General features: G+C 62.5%; 1 protein-coding gene across 1 annotated transcript in view; it reads right to left on the reverse strand.

Moving 5' to 3' along the window:
* LOC148141845 (uncharacterized) overlaps positions 1-17,813 on the reverse strand; it is a 159,486-nt gene extending 141,673 nt beyond the window's left edge. Inside the window, exons 1-2 of the mRNA XM_087977049.1 lie at positions 17,738-17,813; positions 15,990-16,107 (exon numbers count right to left, since the gene is read on the reverse strand). Of these exons, the coding sequence (XP_087833175.1) occupies positions 15,990-16,107; positions 17,738-17,787 (168 nt within the window). The 5' untranslated portion in view covers positions 17,788-17,813. The remainder of the gene's footprint in view (positions 1-15,989; positions 16,108-17,737) is intronic.
* Positions 17,814-19,519: the final 1,706 nt, after the last annotated feature.

Raw genomic sequence — 19,519 nt, forward strand, 5'->3', positions numbered from 1 at the left:
ACACACACCCCCACACTGACACACACCCCCACACTGACACACACCCCCACACTGACACACCCCGTACTGACACACACCCGCACACTGACACACCCCCACACTGACACCCCCCACACTGACACCCCCCATACTGACACACCCCCCCACACTGACACACACCCCCACACTGACACAAACCCCCATACACCCACCACACTGACACACCCCCCCACACTGACAACACCCCGCACTGACAACCCCCCGCACTGACCCCCCCCACACTGACACCCCCCACACTGACACCCCCCACACTGACCCACACTGACACACACCCCCACACTGACACCCACCCCCATACTGACACCCCCCCCACACTGACACCCCCCCCACACTGACACCCCCCCCCACACTGACACCCCCCCCACACTGACACACACCCGCACACTGACACACACCTGCACACTGACACACGCCCCCCCCACTGACACACGCCCCCCATACTGACACGCCCCCCATACTGACACCATCCCACACACACAGACACCCCCCCACACTGACACACACCCGCACACTGACACCCCCCCCCACACTGACACCGCCCCACACTGACACACCCCCACACTGACACGCCCCACACTGACCCCCCCCACACTGACAACCCCCACACTGACAACCCCCACACTGACACACACTCGCACACTGACACACCCCCATACAGACACCCCCCACACTGACACCCCCCCACACTGACACCCCCACACTGACACACACCCCCACACTGACACCGCCCCACACTGACACACACCCCCACACTGACACACACCCCCACACTGACACACACCCCCATACTGACATCCACCACACTGACACACCCCCCACACTGACACACACCCCCTCACTGACACACCTCCCCACACTGACACGCCCCCATACAGACACCCCCCACACTGACACCCCCATACTGACAACCCCCACACTGACACACCCCCATACAGACACCCCCCACACTGACACACACCCCCACACCGACACCGCCCCACACTGACACACCCCCCCACACTGACACCCCCCCCACACTGACACACCCCCCCACACTGACACCCCCCCCACACTGACACACACCCGCACTCTGACACACACCCGCACACTGACACGCTCCCCCCCACTCACACGCGCCCCCCACTTACACGCCCCCCCACTGACACGCCCCCCCACTGACACGCCCCCCACTGACACACCCCACCCCACTGACACGCCCCACCCCACTGACACGCCCCACCCCACTGACACGCGCCCCCCACTGACACGCCCCCCCACTGACACGCGCCCCCCACTGACACGCGCCCCCCACTGACACGCCCCCCCATTGACACACCCCCCACTGACACGCACCCCCCACTGACACGCACCCCCCACTGACACGCACCCCCCACTGACACGCACCCCCCACTGACACGCCCCCCCACTGACACGCCCCCCCCACTGACACGCCCCCCCACTGACACACACACCACCACACTGCAGCACACATCCCACACTGACACACTCCCACACAGAGACACCCCCCCCACACTGACACCCTCCACACTGACACCCTCCACACTGACACCCTCCACACTGACACCCCCCACACTGACACCCCCACACTGACACCCTCCACACTGACACCCTCCACACTGACACCCTCCACACTGACACCCTCCACACTGACACCCTCCACACTGACACCCCCCACACTGACACCCCCCACACTGACACCGCCCACACTGACACACACCCGCACACTATCACCCCCCCACACTCACAACCCCCCGCACTGACAACCCCCCGCACTGACACCCCACACACAGATACACACCCGCACACTGAGACTGACACACACCCCCACACTGACGCCCCCCCACACTCATCCCCCACACTGACACCCCACTTGCACTGACACCCACCCCGCTCTGACATGCCCCCCCACACTGACACGCCCCCCCACACTGACACGCCCCCCCACACTGACACGCCCCCCCACAATGACAGGCCGCCCACAATGACAGGCCGCCCACAATGACACGCCCCTCACAATGACACGCCCCCCACACTGACACACCCCGTACTGACACACACCCGCACACTGACACACCCCCACACTGACACCCCCCACACTGACACCCCCCATACTGACACACCCCCCCACACTGACACACACCCCCACACTGACACAAACCCCCATACACCCACCACACTGACACACCCCCCCACACTGACAACACCCCGCACTGACAACCCCCCGCACTGACCCCCCCCACACTGACACCCCCCACACTGACACCCCCCACACTGACCCACACTGACACACACCCCCACACTGACACCCACCCCCATACTGACACCCCCCCACACTGACACCCCCCCCACACTGACACCCCCCCCACACTGACACCCCCCCCACACTGACACACACCCGCACACTGACACACACCTGCACACTGACACACGCCCCCCCCACTGACACACGCCCCCCATACTGACACGCCCCCCATACTGACACCATCCCACACACACAGACACCCCCCCACACTGACACACACCCGCACACTGACACCCCCCCCCACACTGACACCGCCCCACACTGACACACCCCCACACTGACACGCCCCACACTGACCCCCCCCACACTGACAACCCCCACACTGACAACCCCCACACTGACACACACTCGCACACTGACACACCCCCATACAGACACCCCCCACACTGACACCCCCCCACACTGACACCCCCACACTGACACACACCCCCACACTGACACCGCCCCACACTGACACACACCCCCACACTGACACACACCCCCACACTGACACACACCCCCATACTGACATCCACCACACTGACACACCCCCCACACTGACACACACCCCCTCACTGACACACCTCCCCACACTGACACGCCCCCATACAGACACCCCCCACACTGACACCCCCATACTGACAACCCCCACACTGACACACCCCCATACAGACACCCCCCACACTGACACACACCCCCACACCGACACCGCCCCACACTGACACACCCCCCCACACTGACACCCCCCCCACACTGACACACCCCCCCACACTGACACCCCCCCCACACTGACACACACCCGCACTCTGACACACACCCGCACACTGACACGCTCCCCCCCACTCACACGCGCCCCCCACTTACACGCCCCCCCACTGACACGCCCCCCCACTGACACGCCCCCCACTGACACACCCCACCCCACTGACACGCCCCACCCCACTGACACGCCCCACCCCACTGACACGCGCCCCCCACTGACACGCCCCCCCACTGACACGCGCCCCCCACTGACACGCGCCCCCCACTGACACGCCCCCCCATTGACACACCCCCCACTGACACGCACCCCCCACTGACACGCACCCCCCACTGACACGCACCCCCCACTGACACGCACCCCCCACTGACACGCCCCCCCACTGACACGCCCCCCCCACTGACACGCCCCCCCACTGACACACACACCACCACACTGCAGCACACATCCCACACTGACACACTCCCACACAGAGACACCCCCCCCACACTGACACCCTCCACACTGACACCCTCCACACTGACACCCTCCACACTGACACCCCCCACACTGACACCCCCCACACTGACACCCCCCACACTGACACCCCCCACACTGACACCCTCCACACTGACACCCTCCACACTGACACCCTCCACACTGACACCCTCCACACTGACACCCTCCACACTGACACCCCCCACACTGACACCCCCCACACTGACACCGCCCACACTGACACACACCCGCACACTATCACCCCCCCACACTCACAACCCCCCGCACTGACAACCCCCCGCACTGACACCCCACACACAGATACACACCCGCACACTGAGACTGACACACACCCCCACACTGACGCCCCCCCACACTCATCCCCCACACTGACACCCCACTTGCACTGACACCCCCCCTTGCACTGACACCCACCCCGCTCTGACATGCCCCCCCACACTGACACGCCCCCCCACACTGACACGCCCCCCCACACTGACACGCCCCCCCACAATGACAGGCCGCCCACAATGACAGGCCGCCCACAATGACACGCCCCTCACAATGACACGCCCCCCAAACTGACACGCCCCCCCCACTGACATGCCCCCCCTGACATGCCCCCCCCACACTGACACGCACCCACACACTGACACGCACCCACACACTGACACCGCCCCACACTGACACCCCCCACACTGACACCCACCACCACACTGACACCCACCACCACACTGACACCCACCACCACACTGACACCCCCCCACACTGACACCCCCCCACACTGACACCCCCCACACTGACACCCCCGACACTGACACCCCCGACACTGACACCCCCCACACTGACACCCCCACACTGACACCGCCCCGCCACTGACACGCCGCCCCACCACTGACACGCACCCGCCACTGACACACACCCCCACACTGACACACACCCCCACACTGACACGCCCCCCCCACTGACCCGCTCCCCACTGACCCACTCCCCACTGACACGCTCCCCACTGACACGCCCCCCCACACTGACACCATCCCACACACACAGACACCACCCCACACTGACACCCACCCCCATACTGACACCCACCACACTGACACCCCCCCACACTGACACACACCCGCACACTATCACCCCCCACACTGACAACCCCCACACTGACAACCCCCACACTGACAACCCCCACACTGACAACCCCCCCCACACTGACACCGCCCCACACTGACGCCCCCCCACTGACACGCCCCCCCCACTGACACGCCCCCCCCACTGACACGCCCCCCCCACTGACACGCCCCCCACTGACACGCCCCCCACTGACACGCCCCCCACTGACACGCCCCCCACTGACACGCCCCCCCACTCACACATCCCCCCCACTGACACCCCACACAGAGACACCCCACCCACACTGACACACACATCCCACTCTGACACACACATCCCACTCTGACACACACCCCACACTGACACACACACCCCGGACTGACAACACCCCCCGCACTGACACACCCCCCCACACTGACACGCCCCCCACACTGACACGCCCCCGCCACTGACACGCCTCCCCACCACTGACACGCACCCGCCACTGACACACATCCCCCCAACTGACACACACCCCCACACTGACACACACCCCCACACTGACACCCCCCAGACTGACACACACCTGCACACTGTCACACGACCCCCCACTCACACGCCCCCCCCACTGACACCCCACACTGACACACATCCCACACTGACACACATCCCACACTGACACGCCTCCCCCACTGACACGCCACCCCCACACTGACACACACCCCCACACTGACACACACCCCCACACTGACACGCCCCACCACACTGACACGCCCCACCACACTGACACGCCCCCCACACTGACACCATCCCACACACACACACACCACCCCACACTGACACTCCCATCCACACTGACACACACCCACACACTGACACACCCCATACTGACAACCCCCACACTGACACACACCCGCACACTGACACCCCCGACACTGACACACCTCCGACACTGACACACCCCCCCACTGACACCGCCCCCCACTGACACCGCCCCCCACTGACACGCCCCCACCACTGACACGCCCCCACCACTGACACGCCCCCACCACTGACACGCCCCCACCACTGACACGCCCCCACCACTGACACGCCCCCACCACTGACACGCCCCCGCCACTGACACGCCCCCCCACCACTGACACGCACCCGCCACTGACACACGCCCCCCACACTGACACACCTGCACACTGACACACGCCCCCCCCACTCACACGCCACCCACTGACACGCCCCCCACTCACACGTCCCCCCCACTGACACCCCACACAGAGACACCCCACCCACACTGACACACACATCCCACACTGACACACACCCCACACTGACACACACCCCACACTGACACACACCCCACACTGACACACACCCCACACTGACACACACCCCACACTGACACACACACCCCGCACTGACAACCCTCCGCACTGATACACACCCGCACACTGACGCCTGCCCACACTCATCCCCCACACTTGCACCTCCCTTGCACTGACAACCCCCCTTGCACTGACACCCACCCCGTACTGACACCCACCCCCAGCCTTCCCACACTGTCATGCCCCCCCACACTGACACGCCTCCCCCACTGACGTGCCCCCCACAATGACACGCCCCCCACACTGACACGCCCCCCCACTGACACGCCCCCCCACTGACACGCCCCCCCACTGACACGCCCCCCCACTGACACGCCCCCCCACTGACACGCCCCCCAGAATGAGACGCCCCCCAGAATGAGACGCCCCCCAGAATGAGACGCCCCCCAGAATGAGACGCCCCCCAGAATGAGACGCCCCCCACAATGCGACGCCTCCCACAATGCGACGCCCCCCCACTGACACGCCCCCCCACTGACACGCCCCCCCACTGACACGCCCCCCCAGAATGACACGCCCCCCCAGAATGACACGCCCCCCCAGAATGACACGCCCCCCACAGTGACACGCCCCCCACAGTGACACGCCCCCCAGAATGAGACGCCCCCCAGAATGAGACGCCCCCCAGAATGAGACGCCCCCCAGAATGAGACGCCCCCCAGAATGACACGCCCCCCAGAATGACACGCCCCCCAGAATGACACGCCCCCCAGAATGACACGCCCCCCACAATGACACGCCCCCCACAATGACACGCCCCCCACAATGACACGCCCCCCACAATGACACGCCCCCCACAATGACACGCCCCCCCCACTGACACGCCCCCCCCACTGACACGCCCCCCACAATGACACGCCCCCCCACTGACACGACCCCCCCACTGACACGCCCCCCCCCACTGACACGCCCCCCCACTGACACGCCCCCCCACTGACACGCCCCCCCCACTGACACGCCCCCCCCACTGACACGCCCCCCCCACTGACACGCCCCCCCCACTGACACGCCCCCCCCCCCACTGACACGCCCCCCCCACTGACACGCCCCCCCCACTGACACGCCCCCCACTGACACGCCCCCCCACTGACACGCCCCCCCACTGACACGCCCCCCCACTGACACGCCCCCCCACTGACACGCCCCCCCACTGACACGCCCCCCCACTGACACGCCCCCCCACTGACACGCCCCCCCACTGACACGCCCCCCCACTGACACGCCCCCCCACTGACACGCCCCCCCACTGACACCCCCCCCACTGACACGCCCCCCCACTGACACGCCCCCCCACTGACACGCCCCCCCCCACTGACACGCCCCCCCCACTGACACGCCCCCCCACTGACACGCCCCCCCACTGACACGCCCCCCCACTGACACGCCCCCCCACTGACACGCCCCCCCACTGACACGCCCCCCCACTGACACGCCCCCCCACTGACACGCCCCCCCACTGACACGCCCCCCCACTGACACGCCCCCCCACTGACACGCCCCCCCACTGACACGCCCCCCCACTGACACGCCCCCCCACTGACACGCCCCCCCACTGACACGCCCCCCCCACTGACACGCCCCCCCCACTGACACGCCCCCCCACTGACACGCCCCCCCACTGACACGACCCCTCACTGACACGCCCCCCCACTGACACGACCCCCCACACTGACACGCCCCCCCACTGACACGCCCCCCCACTGACACGCCCCCCCACTGACACCCCCCCACACTGACACCCCCCCACACTGACACCCCCCCACACTGACACCCCCCCACACTGACACCCCCCCACACTGACACCCCCCCACACTGACTCCTCCCCACACTGACTCCCCCCACACTGACTCCCCCCCACACTGACACCCCCCCACACTGACACCCCCCCACACTGACACCCCCCCACACTGACACCCCCCCACACTGACACCGCCCCACACTGACACCGCCCCACACTGACACACACCCCACACTGACACCGCCCCACACTGACACCGCCCCACACTGACACCGCCCCACACTGACACGCCCCACACTGACACCCCCCCACACTGACACCCCCCCACACTGACACCCCCCCACACTGACACCCCCCCACACTGACACACACCCCCACACTGACACACTCCCCCCACACTGACACCCCCCCCACACTGACACCCTCCCCACACTGACACCCCCCCACACTGACACATACCCCCACACTGACACCCCCCCCACACTGACACCCTCCCCACACTGACACCCCCCCACACTGACACACACCCCCACACTGACACACTCCCCCCACACTGACACCCCCCCACACTGACACCCTCCCCACACTGACACCCCCCCACACTGACACATACCCCCACACTGACACCCCCCCCACACTGACACCCTCCCCACACTGACACCCCCCCACACTGACACATACCCCCACACTGACACCCTCCCCACACTGACACCCTCCCCACACTGACACCCCCCCACACTGACACACACCCCCACACTGACACACTCCCCCCACACTGACACCCCCCCACACTGACACCCTCCCCACACTGACACCCCCCCACACTGACACATACCCCCACACTGACACCCTCCCCACACTGACACCCTCCCCACACTGACACCCCCCCACACTGACACATACCCCCACACTGACACCCCCCACACTGACACCGCCCCACACTGACACCGCCCCACACTGACACCGCCCCACACTGACACACACCCACACTGACACATACCCCCACACTGACACACCCACCACACTGACACACACCCCCACACTGACACCCCCCCACACTGACACCCCCCCACACTGACACCCCCCCACACTGACACCCCCCACACTGACTCCCCCCACACTGACACCCCCCCCACACTGACACCCTCCCCACACTGACACCCCCCCACACTGACACACACCCGCACACTGACACCGCCCCACACTGACACCGCCCCACACTGACACCGCCCCACACTGACACCGCCCCACACTGACACACCCCCATACTGACACGCCCCACACTGACCCCCCACACTGACACCCCCCACACTGACACCCCCATACTGACAACCCCCACACTGACACCCCCCATACTGACAACCCCCACACTGACACACACCCGCACACTGACACCCCCCCATACAGACACCCCCCACACTGACACCCCCCCACACTGACACCCCCCCACACTGACACCCCCCCACACTGACACCCCCACACTGACACACACCCCCACACTGACACCGCCCCACACTGACACACACCCCCACACTGACACACATCCCCATACTGACACCCACCACACTGACACACCCCCCCACACTGACACCCGCACACTGACACACACCCGCACACTGACACACACCCGCACACTGACACACGCCCCCCCACTGACACCCCCCCCACTGACACCCCCCCCCACTGACACCCCCCCCCACTGACACCCCCCCACACTGACACCCCCCCACACTGACACACCTCCCCACACTGACACACCTCCCCACACTGACACACCTCCCCACACTGACACACCTCCCCACACTGACAACACCCCGCACTGACAACCCCTCGCACTGACACCCCCCATACTGATACACACCCGCACACTGACACCCCCCCACACTGACACACCCCCCACACTGACACCCCCCACACTGACACCCCCCACACTGACACCCCCCACACTGACACCCCCCACACTGACACCCCCCCACACTGACACCCCCCCACACTGACACACACCCCCACACTGACACCCCCCACACTGACACCGCCCCACACTGACACACCCCATACTGACAACCCCCACACTGACACACACCCGCACACTGACACACCCCCACACTGACACCCCCCACACTGACACCCCCACACTGACACACACCCCCACACTGACACCCCCACACTGACACCCACCCCCACACTGACACACCCCCCCACACTGACACAAACCCCCATACTGACACCCACCACACTGACACACCCCCCCACACTGACAACACCCCGCACTGACACCCCCCCCACACTGACACACCCCCACACTGACACCCCCCACACTGACACCCCCCACACTGACCCCCCCACACTGACCCCCCCACAATGACACCGCCCCGCACTGACACACCCCCATACTGACAACCCCCACACTGACACACACCCGCACACTGACACACCCCCATACAGACACCCCCCACACTGACACACACCCGCACACTGACACGCCCACACTGACACACACCCCCACACTGACACACACCCCCACACTGACACACACCCCCACACTGACACCGCCCCACACTGACACACACCCGCACACTGACACACACCTGCACACTGACACACGCCCCCCCCACTGACACACACCCCCACACTGACACCGCCCCACACTGACACACACCCGCACACTGACACACACCTGCACACTGACACACGCCCCCCCCACTGACACACACCCCCACACTGACACCGCCCCACACTGACACACACCCGCACACTGACACACACCTGCACACTGACACACACCCCCACACTGACACACACCCCCACACTGACACACACCCCCACACTGACACACACCCCCACACTGACACCGCCCCACACTGACACACACCCGCACACTGACACACACCTGCACACTGACACACGCCCCCCCCACTGACACACGCCCCCCCACTGACACGCCCCCCCACTCACACGACCCCTCACACACGCCCCCAACTCACACGCCCCCCACTGAAACGCCCCCCCCACTGAAACGCCCCCCCACTGACACGCCCCCCCACTGACAAGCCCACCACTGACACGCCCCCCCACTCACACGTCCCCCCCACTGACACCCCACACAGAGACACCCCACCCACACTGACACACAAATCCCACTCTGACACACACCCCACACTGACACACACCCCACACTGACACACACCCCACACTGACACACACACCCCGCACTGACACACACACCCCGCACTGACAACCCCCCGCACTGACACCCCACACACTGATACACACCCGCACACTGACACTGACACACACCCCCACACTGACGCCCCCCCACACTCATCCCCCACACTGACACCTCCCTTGCACTGACACCCCCCCTTGCACTGACACCCACCCCGCTCTGACACGCCTTCCCACACTGTCATGCCCCCCCACACTGACACGCCCCCCCACACTGACACGCCCCCCCACTGACACGCCCCGCCCCACTGACACGCCCCGCCCCACTGACACGCCCCGCCCCACTGACACGCCCCGCCCCACTGACACGCCCCGCCCCACTGACACGCCCCGCCCCACTGACACCCCCCCACACTGACACGCCGCCCACACTGACACGCCGCCCACACTGACACGCCGCCCACACTGACACGCCGCCCACACTGACACGCCCCCCCACACTGACACGCCCCCCCACACTGACACGCCCCCCCACACTGACACGCCCCCCCCACTGACTCGCCCCCCCCACACTGACACGCCGCCCACACTGACACGCCCCACCACACTGACACGCCCCACCACACTGACACGCCCCACCACACTGACACGCCCCACCACACTGACACGCCCCACCACACTGACACGCCCCCCCCACACTGAGACGCCCCCCCATACTGACACACGCCCCCCCACTGACACGCCCCCCACTGACACGCCCCACACTGACACACCCCACACTGACACGCCCCACACTGACACACCCCACACTGACACACATCCGCACACTGACACACCCCCACACTGACACCCCCACACTGACACACACCCCACACTGACACACACCCCCACACTGACACCCCCACACTGACACCCATCCCCACACTGACACACACCCCCACACTGACACAAACCCCCATACTGACACCCCCCACACTGATACAAACCCCCATACTGACACACCCCCCCACACTGACAACACCCCGCACTGACACCCCCCCCACACTGACACACCCCCCACACTGACACCCCCCACACTGACCCCCCACACTGACCCCCCCACACTGACACCGCCCCGCACTGACACACCCCCATACAGACACCCCCCACACTGACACACACCCGCACACTGACACGCCCACACTGACACGCCCACACTGACACACACCCCCACACTGACACACACCCCCACACTGACACCGCCCCACACTGACACACACCCGCACACTGACACACACCTGCACACTGACACACGCCCCCCCACTGACACGCCCCCCCACTCACACGACCCCTCACACACGCCCCCAACTCACACGCCCCCCACTGAAACGCCCCCCCCCACTGACACGCCCCCCCACTGACAAGCCCACCACTGACACGCCCCCCCACTCACACGTCCCCCCCACTGACACCCCACACAGAGACACCCCACCCACACTGACACACAAATCCCACACTGACACACACCCCACACTGACACACACCCCGCACTGACAACCCCCCGCACTGACACCCCACACACTGATACACGCCCGCACACTGACACTGACACACACCCCCACACTGACGCCCCCCCACACTCATCCCCCACACTGACACCTCCCTTGCACTGACACCCCCCCTTGCACTGACACCCACCCCGCTCTGACACACCTTCCCACACTGACACGCCCCCCCACACTGACACGCCCCCCCACACTGACACGCCCCCCCCACTGACACGCCCCCCCCACTGACACGCCCCCCCCCACTGACACGCCCCCCCACACTGACACGCCCCCCCACACTGACACGACCCACCACACTGACACGCCCCCCCCACTGACACGCCCCCCCCACTGACACGCCCCCCCCCACTGACACGCCCCCCCACACTGACACGCCCCCCCACACTGACACGACCCACCACACTGACACGCCCCCCCACACTGACACTGCCCCACACTGACACTGCCCCACACTGACACGCCCCCCCACACTGACACGCCCCCCCACACTGACACGCCCCCCCACACTGACACGCCCCCCCACACTGACACGCCCCCCCACACTGACGCCCCCCCATACTGACGCCCCCCCATACTGACGCCCCCCCCACACTGACACACACCCCCACACTGACACGCCCCCCCACACTGACACGCCCCCCCACACTGACGCCCCCCCATACTGACGCCCCCCCCACACTGACACACACCCCCACACTGACACGCCGCCCACACTGACACGCCCCCCCACACTGACACCATCCCACACCGACACCCCCCACACTGACATGCCCCCACCACTGACACGCCCCCACCACTGACACGCCCCCACCACTGACACGGCCCCACACTGACCCGACCCCCCACTGACCCGACCCCCCACTGACCCGACCCCCCACTGACCCGACCCCCCACTGACCCGACTCCCCACTGACCCGACCCCCCCACTGACCCGACCCCCCCACTGACCCGACCCCCCCACTGACCCGACCCCCCCACTGACCCGACCCCCCCACTGACCCGCCCCCCCACTGACCCGCCCCCCCACTGTCACGCCCCCCCCACTGTCACGCCCCCCCCACTGTCACGCCCCCCCCACTGTCACGCCCCCCCACTGTCACGCCCCCCCACTGTCACGCCCCCCCACACGCCCCCCACTGACACGCCCCCCACTGACACGCCCCCCACTGACACGCCCCCCACTGACACGCCCCCCACTGACACGCCCCCCACTGACACGCCCCCACAATGACACGCCCCCACAATGACACGCCCCCACAATGACACGCCCCCCCACAATGACACGCCCCCCCACTGACTCGGCCCCCCACTGACTCGGCCCCCCACTGACTCGGCCCCCCCCACTGACACGCCCCCCCCACTGACACGCCACCCCCCACTGACACGCCACCCCCCACTGACACGCCACCCCCCACTGACACGCCACCCCCCACTGACACGCCCCCCCACTGACACGCCCCCCCACTGACACGCCCCCCCACTGACACGCCCCCCCACTGACACGCCCCCCCACTGACACGCCCCCCCACTGACACGCCCCCCCACTGACACGCCCCCCCACTGACACGCCCCCCCACTGACACGCCCCCCCACTGACACGCCCCCCCACTGACACGCCCCCCCACTGACACGCCCCCCCACTGACACGCCCCCCCACTGACACGCCCCCCCACTGACACGCCCCCCCACTGACACGCCCCACCACTGACACGCCCCACCACTGACACGCCCCACCACTGACACGCCCCACCACTGACACGCCCCACCACTGACACGCCCCCCCCACTGACACGCCCCCCCCACTGACACGCCCCCCCCACTGACACGCCCCCCCACTGACACGCCCCCCCACTGACACGCCCCCCCCACTGACACGCCCCCCCACTGACACGCCCCCCCCCACTGACACGCCCCCCCACTGACACGCCCCCCCACTGACATGCCCCCCCCCCACTGACACGCCCCCCCCACTGACACGCCCCCCCCACTGACACGCCCCCCCCACTGACACGCCCCCCCCACTGACACGCCCCCCCACTGACACGCCCCCCCACTGACACGCCCCCCCACTGACACGCCCCCCCACTGACACGCCCCCCCCACTGACACGCCCCCCCCACTGACACGCCCCCCCCACTGACACGCCCCCCCACTGACACGCCCCCCCCACTGACACGCCCCCCCCACTGACACGCCCCCCCCACTGACACGCCCCCCCACTGACACGCCCCCCCTCACTGACACGCCCCCCCCCCACTGACACGCCCCCCCCCACTGACACGCCCCCCCCCCCACTGACACGCCCCCCCACTGACACGCCCCCCCACTGACACGCCCCCCCACTGACACGCCCCCCCACTGACACGCCCCCCCACTGACACGCCCCCCCACTGACACGCCCCCCCACTGACACGCCCCCCCACTGACACGCCCCCCCACTGACACGCCCCCCCACTGACACGCCCCCCCCACTGACACGCCCCCCCCACTGACACGCCCCCCCCCACTGACACGCCCCCCCCACTGACACGCCCCCCCCACTGACACGCCCCCCCCGCTGACACGCCCCCCCCGCTGACACGCCCCCCCCGCTGACACGCCCCCCCCACTGACACGCCCCCCCACTGACACGCCCCCCCCACTGACACGCCCCCCACTGACACGCCCCCCCACTGACACGCCTCCCCACTGACACGCCTCGCCACTGACACGCCCCCGCCACTGACACGCCCCCCGCCACTGACACGCCCCCGCCACTGACACGCCCCCCCGCCACTGACACGCCCCCCGCCACTGACACGCCTCCCCACTGACACGCCTCCCCACTGACACGCCTCCCCACTGACACGCCCCCCGCCACTGACACGCCCCCCGCCACTGACACGCCCCCTGCCACTGACACGCCCCCCCCAACTGACACGCCCCCCCCAACTGACACGCCCCCCCCAACTGACACACATCCCCCCAACTGACACACATCCCCCCAACTGACACACGCCCCCACACTGACACCCCCCTACATTGAGGCACCCCAACTGATCACCCCCTCACTGTTACAATGCTCAACTTTCTCACTCAGAGGGTGGTACGTGTATGGAATGAGCTGCCAGAGGATGTGATGGAGGCTGGTACAATTACAACATTTAAGAGGCATTTGGATGGGTATATGAATAGGAAGGGTTTGGAGGGATATGGGCCGGGTGCTGGCAAATGAAAGCTGTGCAGCCTGGTTGAGTTCGACGGTCTGTTTCTGTGCTGCATGACTATGACTCCTGGTGTTACCTTCCTGGGGGTGTTAGTTGCACGGACTTTCGTTACTGGACACAACCTTGTTCCTAGTGACCATTCTTGACTCATAAATTCTGTGTCCTATGATCCTGCCCCACTGTCTGCCTGATGAAGGAGCAGCGCTCCAAAAGCTTGTACTTCCAAATAATTCTGTTGGACTATAACCTGGTGCTGCGTGATTTTTAAACTTTGTCAGTGAAGACCAATGATGGTGTTAAATCTGTACCTCTGGGTCATACAGGAGCAGGCTGTCACTGGGAGGCTTGACATCTGTTCTGGATTTTGATTTCCTCTTTACGGTCTTTGTTTTACTTTTCCCTGATTTCCGGGCTTCCTTCGCTTGGCTTTGAGGAAACACACAAGTCATTAATTACTCCAACATATTTGAAGTTGTTGTTGATACTCAAAGGTGTAAGATGCTGAGTTAGGGGATTAGGATTCAAAGCTACTGATTCTTAATTATCTCCATCTAATGGTGGAAATTCTCATTTACATCTTTGTCACATTTAAAATTTATTGATCTAGTGACCAGTCTCCGACACTCCCCTGAAATGAATTTAATTGGCCTGAAGCATTAACTATTTCCATGTCAGAGCCCTGTTGCCTGTAACCTAACACCATGCACACTGTCCTGTTTGAGAGAAAGTGAGGGCTGCAGATGCTGGAGATCAGAGCTGAAAATGTGTTGCTGGAAAAGCGCAGCAGGAAGAAGGGCCCGAAACGTCGATTCTCCTGTTCCTCGGATGCTGCCTGACCTGCTGCGCTTTTCCAGCAACACATTTTCAACACTGTCCTGTTTGTCTGGCTCTCAGTCCGGCAGTGCTATTGAAATGTTCAAATCAATCACTCTTTATCTCTGTAACCTCTTCCATGTGTACAGCCATCAGGGATTTCTGCAACCTTCCCATCCTGGCATCACCCACATTTTGGTTGTGTTGGTGGGACCACAGCTGCTGGGAGAGGGTGAGGACTGCAGATGCTGGAGATCAGAGTTGAGAGTGTGGTGCTGGAAAAGCACAGCCAGTCAGGCAGCATCCGAGGAGCTGGACAATCAACATTTCAAGTATAAGCTTTTCATCAGGAATTTATGCTTGAAATGCCCTCGGCTGCTGCCTGACCAGCTGAGCTTTTCCAGCAATACACACTCTTTGGCTCTGGAATTCTCTCTGTCCATCTCTCTGCCTCTCACCGCCTGTAAGACTAGTCCAGATTGGGGAAATCTCCCTAATTAACCAGCATTTGGTCATCAATTCTAATAGATTTTTTTAAGAGGTCAGTGCACACTTTTACTAATTATGCCTTTTTTATATGGAAGGAGTTATATAAATGCAAATTATTATTAAGTTTTTAAAAACCCAAAGAGCTGTGGTTGCTGGAAATCTGAAACAAAAACAAATTGCTGGAAAAACTCAGCAGGTCTGGCAGCATCGATGGAGAGAAATCAGAGTTAACATTTAAGGTCTAGTATCTCTTGTTCAGACCCTTCGATTCTGAGGAAGGTTCATGGGACCCAAAACATTAACTCTGCTTTCCCTCCACAGATGCTTCCAGACCTACTGAGTTTTTCCAGCAAATTCTGTTTTTGTTGCAAGCTATTATTGTTGTAGATCTAGGTGTATACAAGTCTTGTACATATGTTTGTGCTTGTCTTCCCGCTTGTCAGTTCTTTTTGACTGGATATGTGTGTGTACTCCTTTGGGGTGATATATTAAGTGGCAGAATGATATCGCAGGCTACTTAACCTATCATGCCTGTGCTAGCTCTGTGAAAGTGTCCAATTTGTCCCACTCTCCTGCTCTTGCCCCATCGTTTTGAAAATATCCAATCCTTTGTATTAACATGTTTGCTCAAGCTCTGATCTTGGTACCAGGGTATAAATGACCACAAATGAATGTTTCTCATCCACCTGTGGTAAGGAAGCTGTCAACAACATTAGTTAGAAATCACTCCTTTGGTACATTTTACACGTCTCACCTCTTGCTTCCTGCTTGAGCTAACCATTTCTTGGCTCTTTTATGAACCATTGGAGTTTCTCTCTGTGAAGATCCTGTCTCTGGTGGATCTCTCCTCTTGACTGCCCCCTCTTTATTAGCTGCCTGAAGTCCATACCCTCCCTCTGGGCAGTAACTGCCTGGTTGCTAGGCACAGGGCAGTTACTGACTGTAAGAATAAACAGAGGGCAGGGAGTGGCTCTGGAGAACAGAAAGCAACAAGAACTTTAGCTTTTCCTCAAGAAACTCTCTTACCACTGACCTCAATGCTGCTACTTTCAGAAAGAAAAATTAGCCACGGCTTCCACCAATTTCTCCTCATGGGAGATTGGAATTTATATAGAACTGTATATGTGTGCATATACATTCATCTGTATACATCTGTTTGTATGTATACACACACACGTGTGGATCCATGTGTATCAATGCCGGTGTGTGTGGTTGTTAGTGTGCACCTATGTCTCTGTAAGTGACAGTTTGTATCTGTGTCTATCTGTGTGTGTGTGTGATAGTGTGAGAGAGATAGAGTATAATACCATAAGATATAGGATCAGAATTAGGCTATTCAGTCTATCAAGTGTGCTCTATCATTCACATGGTGATATGTTTCTCAATCCCATTCTCTCCTAACCCTTAATCCCCTTAACTAATCAAGCTCCTATCTAGCTCTGTCTTAAAGACACTCAATGACTTAGACTCTACAGCCGTCTATGCTGATGAGTTCCATAGATACACCACCATCTGAAGAAATTCCTCCTCATCTCAGTTCGAAAGGGTAGTCACTTCACTCTGAGGCTGTGCCCTCAGGTACTAGTCTCTCCTACTTGGGGAAACATCTTCATTATGTCTGCACTATCTAGACTTCTCAATATCCTTTTAAGATTCAATCAGATTCTCCCCCTCACCCTTCTAACCTCTGAGTACACACTAACAGTTCTCATATGACAAGCCCTTCATCTTGTAAGCCTCTTCTGGAACCGACCCCCCCACCCAAGGCCAGCCCTTCAGCTCTGTTGGAGTCATCTACACTGGAGACGTTAGCCTGCTCTCCCCATGGATGCTGCCTGACCCGCGGTGATCCCCAGCATTTGTTGGTTTCAGTACAGGTTCCAGCATCTGCAGCAATTTACTCCAGCACATCCTTCCTTAGATATGGAACCTAAAACTGCTCACAATATTCCAAATGTGGTTTGACCAGAGCTTTATACAGCCTCAGCAGTACATCACTGCTTTTGTAATAAAGTCCTTTCTAAATGAATGCTAACATTGCATTTGCCTTCCCGAATGCCAACTAAATCTGCACATTAACCTTAAGAGAATCTTGAACTAGGACTCCTTTGTATACATAAGATTTCTGAAGCCTTTCCCCATTTAGAGAATAATCTAAATGCATAATGTCACACATTGCCACATTGTATTTCATTTGCCCACTCTCCTAGCATGTCCAAGTCCTTGTGCAACCTCCCTGCTTCCTCAACACTACCTGTCTCTCCCTCTATGTTTGTGTGATCTGCAACTTAGCAACGATGTCCTCAGTTCCTTTATCTAGATTATTATTGTGTAACGTGTTGTAGTCACAACACACAGCCTTGTAGATTGTCCATTAGTCACTGGTTAGTGAAAAAGAGCCGTTTATCCCCACTCTCTGCCTTCTGCCAGTCAGCTAATCCTCTCTCTACACCAGCACCTTCCCATAACATCATGGGCTCTTATCTTATTTAGCAGTCTCCTGTGTGGCACATCCACTTGGCTCTCCTTTGTCTAA

The sequence above is a fragment of the Chiloscyllium plagiosum genome, unplaced genomic scaffold, assembly GCF_037043375.1.
Source record: "Chiloscyllium plagiosum isolate Xiang-an unplaced genomic scaffold, Cpla_swu_hap1 HiC_scaffold_31, whole genome shotgun sequence".
NCBI lineage: Eukaryota > Metazoa > Chordata > Chondrichthyes > Orectolobiformes > Hemiscylliidae > Chiloscyllium > Chiloscyllium plagiosum.